The 11,529-nt window shown below is 39.8% G+C and overlaps 1 protein-coding gene across 2 annotated transcripts in view; it reads right to left on the bottom strand.

Annotated features, from left to right (window-relative positions):
• Positions 1 to 5,865: 5,865 nt before the first annotated feature.
• The window catches only part of LOC137265451 (alpha-(1,3)-fucosyltransferase C-like), a 36,276-nt gene continuing 30,612 nt past the window's right edge, over positions 5,866 to 11,529 (bottom strand). For both annotated transcript variants that reach the window (XM_067800852.1, XM_067800853.1), the window contains 2 exons: positions 9,614 to 10,793; positions 5,866 to 6,373 (listed from right to left, as the gene is read on the bottom strand). In XM_067800852.1, the coding sequence (XP_067656953.1) occupies positions 6,317 to 6,373; positions 9,614 to 10,726 (1,170 nt within the window). In that variant the 5' untranslated portion in view covers positions 10,727 to 10,793 and the 3' untranslated portion in view covers positions 5,866 to 6,316. The remainder of the gene's footprint in view (positions 6,374 to 9,613; positions 10,794 to 11,529) is intronic.

Below are 11,529 nucleotides of genomic sequence, written 5' to 3'. Positions count from 1 at the left end.
CGGGAAGTTCAAAGTCGAGCATGGTCGCGTTTCATTGCCAAAGGGAGTTAACTCAAATATCTCTTATACCGTTGAAATAAATATCTCTTATACCATCTTGTTGATCACATCTTTGTTTACTTGTATGAAAACACACGAAGTTGTGAATACAAACAACACATGTTTTTAGTTGAAATTACATGTCTATGGGCATTGAATACAATTGGACGTGATCAGGTAGGAAATGAAAATAGATTGTATAAATTTTGACCTACAATCAAACCAATCTAATTTATGTTTCTGAGCGATGAGAGAAGAGGCTTTGAACTGAACTTTGGCAGACCGAAGACTCACAGTTGAGAGTACGTACTCTCCAAGTACATGACTTCATGCTGGTTATTATGATAGTCTTGTATTACATTTTACGTACGCTTCGACTATTATGTGTGTAAGTTACACTGACCCTATACCAGTCTGTCATGACCTCAGTAAATACTGAATTGTGATTGGTTAATTAAAGTCATTTAGAGATATATAATGATTAGAAGTTAAGGACCCGTGAAGATCCTGGTTACAACTGATCTTCAGTGAGTCAGTGAGTGAGTGAGTTACGATTTAACGTCACATCGGCAATATATCAGCCATTTCGTGACGAGAACATTCAGCAATGTACATGACTATTGTGTACATTTTAAAACCTGTCAACGAAGGACAGTAAAACAACTAGAATATCACAATTAGCATTAAAACTAGTGTGGAAAGTTAAAATTGATATCGTTATATGGACAATACAGTATAAAAACAGGCTACAGATTGCCAAGAACAGAAGGTAGATCAGAAGGTTGAGCAGAACTCAAAAACTTCTTAATATCTGTCCGTAAAACTTGACAGATATTATTTTCTCGGTTTCCATGGAAATGACATAGTCTCAAAATGGAGGGATGGGCTTCGTTCCCGAAGCAGAACTCAAAAACGGTTCAATATTTTTCTGCAAAACTTTGTAGATATATCAATCAGAACCTATAGTGGTGCATTTTGCTATGTACAGGATCTTGTCATTTATTATTTTCTTGGTTTCCGTGGAAACGTCTTGGACTTAGTCTGAAAAGTGAGAGGTGTGTCTCAAAAAGTGAGAGGGGTGTTTCATTTCCAGAGCAGAACTCAAAAACTTCATAATATCTGTTAGTAAAACTTTGTAGATATGTGTGGCAGACCCCAAAGTGGTGCCTTTTGGCTTTTAAAGGTTTTTGTGATGTATTAGTTTCTTGGTTTCCATGGAAACGTTTCGGACGTAGTCTCAAAATGAAGGGGTGGGCTTCGTTCCCAGAGCACAACTCGAAAACCATTTCATATCTTTCAACAGATCTTGGCAGATATATGAGACAGATCTTGAAATTGTGACTTTGCTGGTTACAGATATATGGCATTTATAATTTTCATGAATTCCATGGAAACAATTCAAACTTAGTCTAAAAAAAACAATGAGTAACTCTCAGATTATTTGTCATTTCAAACATGTGGGGGCCGAGAGAGGGGGTGTGTGTGTCATCTACTGATGACTCTTGTTTTAAAGCGTTATTGAACTATGTATAACATTTTGCCGTACCAAGATTAATGATCCTAAACGTTGCTTTATCGCCTGGAGGTGAATATGCATTGAAATGACGGAGGTCAAGAGTATCTGTGTGTTTTGAATATGTTTCCTGTAGACAGATTGCTGACGGTGTAAAATCCTGGATTAAAAGCTGCAATTCATTAAAGTTAGTCCTTAGTCCTCTGCAGTTCCACTGAATAATATTATTCTGAAAACCTATCTTTTGGTGGGATTTATTGGGGATCTACCCCGCACTTTTTTGGTGGGCGACAGGCTGTGTGCCCTAGAGCTGACGTTTTCAGACACGTCCATGTCTTCGAGTGATCCATATTTGTTGAAAATTTGGATTTTATTCTCTGAACCCTTTGGGTCTCTGCCGCTTAGCTTTTTCAAAGAATCTGGCTTTTCCGTTTTTGTTTTACTGGGTTGAGACCTTGGTGATGACTGAGAAGATATGTCATGATCAGGGGATGTTGTTGATTGAATTTGAGATGTACCAGGAAGTGATTCTGCAGTTTGAGTAGATATGGCAGGTGACAGAGGTTGAGGGGAATCCGTGTTCACCCAAGTCAAGTTTGTCTGACAGCTTGCAGATAATTTCATTATTGTGGATGCTGCTTCTGGGTATGGTCTGGCAACGGAAGTACAGCTTTCTGTTTGTACTGAGCTCTGGACCATTTTTCTTATCTGCAAAACTGATGTTTTGCGTAAACGTTATTCTATTAATGACCATTTGGTGTTTCCACACAGGACATTCTTTAGAGAAAGATGGGTGATCCCCTGCACAGTTTGTGAACTTTTTGACATGGCTGTCACAATCTTCTGTTGTGTCTGTTTTTTCACAACAGACAATGTGCACGTATTTACACCACGACCGATTTTTGGCACTTGAAGCACTTCAGCGGATTCGGAATGTACGTATCAACGTTGAGATTACAGTACCCTGTCTTAAGTGACTTTGGAGCAGTAGGTGAAGAGAAAGAAAACAGATAAGTGTTGGTTTTTATGGTTGTGCTGTTTTTACGGGTTTAGGGGCGTTTGACATATAACACACCCTGATCTCTCATCTCGGAAACGATGTCTAGGTCAGACAGATTGTCAGCAAGCGATCACGATCTCTCACTATTCCCTTAATGGTGTTAAGTGTTTTGTGGGCTGTGACGGTAACCGGAGTACCAATAAAAGTGTAATAACAATATTCAAAAGGGTGGTTGACTGTTGCTTTCTGGCGCACTCAATCAACAGCGCACCAGAACGTAATCTTCTAATGTTTTTTACTTCGCCAGCGATGCCTTGGATACCCTAAGACACAACAAACGGGTTCAGCTTTAAAGGTGTGTTATCTTTGGTCTTAATGACAAGGAAACGTGGCCAGTAATCAGTTTGTTTGGAGGTCGTCAACGGGATCATTTTCAAGAGGACGTTTGCTCTTCTTAGTCGGGGTTTCGTAAGCCATGTTGAGTTATTTAGGTTTCATCATCCGAGCTCCCCACAAGGACAATGCTAAAGCAAGCGGGCCTCCAGCTTGCAGCACCAGGGATACCCGGATGATATACTTCAGTAGAAGAATTTTAAATAATTACTCCACCAGACTGGCCAATGAGACACCGCTTTTTGGGCATAAGACTCTAGGCAAAGTTCAAAACAACATAATTCAAATCAAACATGTTTTAGACAATAAAGCCAAGACCAAAATCAATCAAAATCAATTCCAAATCATACTTGTGCAATGATAAATATATTTAAAATCAATGCACAGGGCTTGGCATACCAGCCGATTGGGTTGAACCGGGCCCATTCAACCTCCCGTCTAGGTGAAGTAAGGGTCGAAGGGGTGTGTTGAGCACAGGGAACGCGGTTACAGGCCCCCAGTGCCCTCAACCCCCAGACTCCCGTCCTCCACCGACACAGGGCCGCAACCCACGGCAAACAGACTGGTGGACCAAATATCCCCCGGGTCCACTACGAGGGTGATGGCGAGCTCTTAGCGTTACCCAGCACCCAACAGGAGGAGGTGGCTCGTCACGGGTGCCTGATCTTCAGTAGTCCATGCTTTTCGTAAGAAGTGGTCCGACTCTCTGACATGATGTTGATCACATGGTTGTCTGGCCCAGACTCGATTATTTACAGACCGCCTTATATCTGGCATATTGTTGAATGCGGCATAAAACAGAGCTCAATTACTCTACAAGTATATATACACAAAGAATAGAATCTACTTAAGCTTCCCCTATATATTTTTGCAGAGTTAGGGCTTCAACGCGTACATAAAACTTGTGCTGACCACGATGGATCCTTTGACTCAATATAAATAAATATGACCAAATGATTGGAGATAATTGGTTATTATTATGAAAAAAAAACACCTAAAAACAAAAAAAACAAAAAGAAAAAAAAACACTGATTTTCATACAAAATATGTCAGTACAAGTATGGTCTTGGAATTATAATGGTGAACGTGTAGGTGAATGTGAACATTAAAAGTGTCATTTTGCGACCCTCACACGATTCAAGGTCAATACCGTGTGTAACCTTTATGTGCCAGTATAACAGCCAGCACTCTCCTCCTCATACCGTCTGTCAGCCTCCTGGTCCTCTGAAGAGACAGTCAACGCCATTCCTCGTGTAAATCAAGCAGTTTCCAGCTGGGCCAGGTTCTGTACAGGAGGATGCCTTTGTTGGACACGACGACCAGTCATGTCCCAGATATGCTCAAAAGGGTTAAGATCGGGGCACATTCATTCGTGAGAAATGTCAGGGGGTTCATAACTAAGTTCTCTGAGTATGTGTTTTTCACCGATAACCATTTTACATTCAATTTGTATACCACCCAATGGGGTGCATGCCAGATTACTAACTTCATATCATCACTTTGCTACACATCCGATAAAGGATTCTGTGGTTCCAGTGTTTGTAGGCTGTTCAACATGACAACACGTAACATGGCTTGTACTTGCGACAAATCGAGACACCTAGGTTACCTGAAAGGGAGCACAATAGTGCATTCCGCCTTTAGGGCCGCATTTCGCGCCCTGCTTAGGAAACATGCAATCGTAGTTTCGATTCCCATAATCTGTCAGGACTATGTTGATTAGTTCGTCAGTATCATGTTTGTGCTTTCACCAAACTGCTAAACGTCGAAGTTGGTTGGTTTTGATGTTTAACAGAGACTGGGCCAGACAAACCAGTGATGAACAGCACGAGCATCAATCTGCGCATTTGGAAACAGATGACATGTGTCAACCAAGCCTGCGAACCTGACCACCCGATACCGTTGGTTGCCTCTTACGACAAGTATTAGTCATCTCATAGTCCCTGAACCACATTATTTTCCCTGCTGCCAAGCACTCCCTGCAATGCTAAAGCCCAACATTAAGCAAGTCTAGATTTCCTCAGGTTCAACATCTGTGGTGTCCCTGGGGATCCTTTTCAATTTATATCGTTAGTTTCCTTCTTTCCAAATTGTATATATTCAGAGACTGAGCATCAGTCTAGACAACTATGGTTTACTGAAGATCAGTTCTAATAAGACGACTTGAGCATTTAACTCATGACACTCAGAGCGGGGTTTTTAATATCCACCACTTTCCACGCAGTAAAATATATAAATTATTGATCAATATCCGATGATTTGCAAGGTCAGTGTTCGAGCGTTTATAATAATTCCAGGCACTTTCACACAGTGCTCATGCCATGGATAGAAATTACCTGTCGCTCTTGCCGCTTGGAAGGGATCCGCTGCTCACGGACCCTGCTATTTGCATTCCAATCGCTGACAGCGGCGGTACCAAATAACACAATGTGATATTGATTAAATAATTTTGATCATGTCAGAACCACTTTACCTCTTTTTTTTTCATTTTCAAACTACTTGCTGGAAATTGACATTTAAAAGAAAAAAATCAGTTTATTGCGATTTTTTTTATTTCGCCTCGTTCTGAGTTTGAGCAACCAAACTGAGATGTCCGTCATACAAAAGGTCAGTATTCAGCTTCTGACTCACGGAGCTGATGGTTTATTTTTATTGATTCTTTTTATTTGTTACGAATTTGAAAGTGCGCCAAACGAGTTATATTGTCTGATCGAGAGGGTTAACCGTGTTGAAGGGAAAAGAAACGCTGCTTGATGTGCAGACTTTATTGTTGTATATTCGAACAAATAGTTTTTCAAGCTATTGTCGTGACCATTCCTAGATCGGGATCAGCCGAATGGTGCTACATACCGTCTGTTTTTGCACTACAGAATATAAAAAACGTCGCCACTTCATTGTGAAATTGACAAGTTTAACGCTGTTTGGTGCCGAGTAGATTTATTTATTACCATCAGCAAAAACAGATTTGTGTAACATGTCATTTGTAGATTATTGCCAGGTACAATACGACGAACAGTGAATAATATACAGCGAATAGCAAATGAAATTATTATACAATCATTAGTAAAATAAATTAAACATGACTTAAGACCTGTACCCAGAGCCAGTTTCTTAAAAAGTCATTGTAGCAGATCTTGTCACAAAGGACAAATGATTGTCTCCTCGGCTAAGCTCCCTGGGGGTCGCCTGTAAACGGTATTAGTATGGAAAAAAGTAATCATATTCAGTATTGAGGGCTTTGTAGTGAACATTTTGGAAATAAACCCTATTCTCATTTCGTGAAAATATTGACAGACTGAGTTTAAACGTACACGTACTGATTGAGCAGCATGGGCAAGGGGGGCAAACCAACCACCTCGTACAGTCCTCACTCAAAGTCCGATCTGGAACATGATCCACGAGAAGCTGTTCCACCAGGATCTGAAACGCTGAACACACGCTATCTAATTTAGTCTGGGCAGAGCAATCGTTAGGATCAGTATTGACATGCTTGTATAGTGTCACCCTGATCATATATAAGTTGATGCATGATCCTTGTACAATTTATTTAAGTTGCAAGTTTATATACACACACACACACACACACACACACACACACACACACACACACACACACACACACACACACACACACACACACACACACACACACACACACACACACACACACACACACACACACACACACACACACACACACACACAATTGTATAAGGATCAAGCATCAAATTGCTAAAAAGCATGAGAGAGAGAGAGAGAGAGAGACTTGCGACTTTCCAAAAGCCACCCTTCCATTCAGTTCACAAATTCTGAGATACAACCAAACGTGCTCTGGCTACTAACACTTTGGTCAAAGGAGTCCTGTAACTCCCGCTCAAAACCTGTTTGATCAAGGTCATAACAGTCACGACCTATCTATAAACTTAAAGTAGACGTGAAGGAAATATCACACGTGACCGCTTCTGACAGAAGTGCTATAAATCTGTGAATGTACCCTATATTCGTGCCACCAGTGAGGCCGGGTGCGCTTACCTTTTCGCGAACATGTGGTATCATAACTGTCTGACTGTGATTAATAGAAGGAGTGGATGAGTGAATTTAGCTTTACGTCGCTTTTAGCAATATCACAGAGGGGAACACCAGATATGGGTTTGACATATTGTACCCATAAGCGCTGACTGTCATATATTTTGAAATATCACACACACACACACACACACACACACACACACACACACACACACACACACACACACACACACACACACACACACACACACACACACACACACACACACACACACACACACACACACACACACACACACACACACATATATATACTCTTCAAAAAACGTAGTGGAACTGTACTTTCAATGTACGATTGTTGAAATTGGTAGATATATGGGATTGAATCAATGTTGATACTGCAACAATAACAATGAACGTTTTTGAGAATGCATCACCACATGGATTTCATTCCAAGCAAAGCTGTTCGTTCAGTCATTCCCCTTGTTAGGTGAGTGGAGTGTGACATGAAAGGTATACAGTTTTCAATCAGCAGTGTGTGATTTCACCTGAAAATCCTGACCTTGCGAAGATGCAAGAACATTATCGGAAACAATGGTCTACAGTGATTTATCGACCTTCCTGAAAAACGTCAAGATTCATAATGAAACCCCATGCACGTGTAGGACGCTCCCACATTGCGCACATGCTTACTATCCATTGTGTTAACGTGTGGTGATGACGTGAAATGATTCTGCCATTGTAACGTTTCTCAGTGGGTTTTCTTTCTACCAGAAGTTAGTTTCCCCTACCTTTTTTAAGGAGTATATTTCGGCCATACTTCCAAATATTTCAGAGTCGAGCGATATTTGCTCAGTCCCGGAATAACACGAGTGGGCCACGGTAAGGTGGCGGATTATACCGAACATGATGGTGTGGACTTCTTGCCCTTGCGTGATGATTATGTAAGCAACTCTTTTCATATCCAAGACATAACTGTGACAGCACCGTGAATATGAACGGTTTGCATTTGGTAGAGTTATGTAAAACCTTTGATGTTCATATAACCAACGGACGATTCCAGTCTGATATACCGTCGAATTTGACCTTCATTGGACACAGTAGAGTAATCCTGGTGGACTACTGGCTTATTTCTAGTGACATTTGCAATCTGATAACCGATACTGAAGTAATGACGCGAATTGAAACCGATCATATGCCATAATATAATATAATATAATATGATATAATATAATATAATATAATATAATATAATATAATATAATATAATATAATATATGACATGATATGATATGATATGATATGATATGATATGATATGATATGATGAGGCCGTATGAAAAAAGTGCTCCTAATCCGACCTCTGCACTGACATATCATGTCGATCCAGCATGCGTAAAGGATTAACAAGCAGACGACACTTTTCAGACAATCCTCAGAGACGTAGTTCTGTCAGTACTAAGAGATGTTATGACATCATGAGCTAAACTGAGCAAAACTGGCACCAGGCACTGCGGTTCAACCAGGAACGTGCAATTATGAAAATGGAAAAATAGTATAATCTAAATCGTTTCAAACGATAGAGGTGTGGTGAAAATCTACAAAATTACATTCAGACTAAACAGAATTTTAAGAAGTGCTATTTTTAACAAGAAAAAACTATATAACAAAAAGCTCACAACTGGTCGTTGTAATATGTTTGAGAGTAGTAAAATACGCGCTGTTGAATACTGGATAAAACGTTTACATATGTGTCCACGTATTCATATCAGTGTTATACATATGCTTTAAGTCAATGGATGAAGGTGTAAGCAAAACTGGGTTTCGCACATTCGCTCTTTATTGTTTGAGTGTGGTATCTCATCCGTATATGTTTTGCGAAAATGTTGGGAATGAAAAACTATTTTCACATAATCAACAACTTTTTTGACATATATGCACAAGACAGGCATGAAAATATTTCTTCATTCAGATATCTGACATTTTATGCAAGTGTTAAGTCTGTGTTACAACCTGCGTACAACCTGATAAACATAAGTGAAACCCTTAAGACGTATATGTAAATTCAGAATTTTATGACATGTTTTAAAGATTAATGGATATCGCAATATGTGGATATATTATGTAAAAGTTGTGAATTACCTGAAATTGAAGATGAGTACCCTGCTTTCTTTGTTTGCCAAACATATACTGACATTCTATAGAAATACCTGCCATGGCTATTTAATGTACAACCTAGTAAGCTATCACAGTGTTGAACTCAACCAACATAAACACCATGTTGCCTTGTACTTGATACACGCTATTCTCATTCACAGTTCCTGTAAATCACGTGACTAAGAGATTATAAATGTTATTTTGATAGTACAGAATGATATCGAAATACAGATTCTTGAATCTTGTCAACTGTTCCCTCAAACACCCGGTGTCATCACTAATTTCTATCGTTATTATGAGTGTATTGTCATGAAAGAGTAATTTCCATTTTGAGGGTGTTCTTGTGACAGATAAGAATATTGATACACAGAATGAGTGAGTTTAGTTTCTCGCCTCTACTAGCAATATTCCAGCAATATCAGGGCTGGGTACACCAGAAATTGGTTGCACATAAATGCTGCTGGAGACGGCAGTATCACTTACCGTGTACTCTTTGCACTGTGGGAAGTCATCCGTTGCCCACTCGTACAGATCGGTGTACGTTTGTCCAGGTATATCCCGGTCATGCAGAGCTCCACACAACGAACAGAAATAGTTCTCAAGGTCAAAACAATTCATGGTTTCCAAACATGGCGGGAGGTGATAGTTTCTCATCCAATCAAAATAGCTGTTATATAAAGTCCTGTTATGAGCTACTTTGAGCATATAGGTCGCTAGTGCCGAGATGGTTGGAAAATCTCTGACATTGATGAAAGAACGCGGGGGCACCATGGCTTCATAATCAGCCCCACCATACACAACTGGGATCTGATTCCGCTGTAGCCCCAGCCAGTATTTCTCAGTAATGTAATCTTCACAGTGGCTGTTCTCAAACGAAAGCACAAATTTATATTTTTTAAATTTTTCATCACAGTTTTTGTCACAGGACAGATCACCACACGCCCCGTAAGTATCTACAGGAAGATATTGTTGCAACTTTTTCACAAGTCTGTATCGATGGACATCGTCTTCGCAATTGCTGGCTATCCACACGGCCATTTTTGATTTTTCCGCGAATGCATCTGTGAGTATTAGCCCACTTTGATTTAGTCGTGTTTCAACCCATCCGTAATAAATTGGCACTGTTGAATCCCTCCTGTACCCGCTTGTCCAGTTGAAAACACCATTGTACTGTTTTATATCTCGGCGAATTTTTGGAAGTGGCTCCATATTGAAGAGAACCCAGATTTGTTCCGTTTTTCTAAGCGTGGGGAGTGCAGCCAAGTTCGACAAATGAAATAAAGCAGCCGCACTTGTTCCAAGACGAGATCGATCTTTTGTCAGTTCACATGTTTTGGGGGAATATTTTGTACATTTAGGTAAATTGAAATTGTTCACATTCCAGTTTCTAGACCCGAAAAATGACGTCCAAAGAAGTATGGTTTTGCGGGAGGAGTTTGAAAACTGTCTTTGATGAAATTGGAGAAAAGCTTTCCTTTCCTTTATCGGTCTGGAGCTCATTACGAAGTATAAAATGCAAGTTACACAAAATACATTCATATATATGAAAGTATTCTTCGGCGTTACTTTGCATTTTGGAAACAATCGTATTGTCATTTTCTTGTTACCACGGAGACGTAGATTGCTGTTAAAGACGACTCCTTTGACATTTCCTCAGCCTCTCCTTGAACAGACAAAACAGGAATAAGATAAGACGAGACGAGACGAGACGAGACGAGACGAGACTACTATCCCGGAAGAAATTCGTTTTGTATCAAAGTCGCCCTCAAACTGAATATATACAAATTTCGCAATAATTATATTCACAAACTGAATGCTGATTACTGAAAGCTGATGATTATTAACCATACAGGTAAACAGGTTAAGTATATGTATTGCATGCATGATAACCTTTCAAAAACGTTTGTTACATTAGGGAAACGAATACTGGATGGTATGAAGGACTGTCGATCTCTGTCTGTAAGGGAAAGATAATCGAAAGCGGATGTCCAGATGGATGTAGTTCAAAATGGTGAGGTAATTTATGAGAACTATCATTCTAGTTTTAGTTTCCTTTTTGACAATCTGGTGCTCATAAATAAAGGGAATATAAAAGGTGGTCAACACTTACAGTGTTAAAGGTCACATGCAACCAAAACATCAAACATAATTAAAACACAATTACTACTTATTCATGACATATAATATACATTGTTTCTTGTAAAAAACAAACAAACAAAATATTAAGCGTCCAATCACGATTCAAAAGTACAATATTTTGTACGTGGGCTTACATCCCTCGAAACGAAGCCTGCGGGAGACCGAACCCAGTCATAGCGGGTGGGGGTGCATTTAAGTGTAACGACGGCTTCCGATGGACTGGTTCATTTGCTGATACGCTGAGGGCTCATAGTGTGTTA

This window comes from Haliotis asinina, chromosome 15, assembly GCF_037392515.1.
Source record: "Haliotis asinina isolate JCU_RB_2024 chromosome 15, JCU_Hal_asi_v2, whole genome shotgun sequence".
Lineage (NCBI taxonomy): Eukaryota > Metazoa > Mollusca > Gastropoda > Lepetellida > Haliotidae > Haliotis > Haliotis asinina.
The sequence above is the reverse complement of the archived record's forward strand: the minus strand, read 5'-3'. Positions and strand labels throughout refer to the sequence as shown.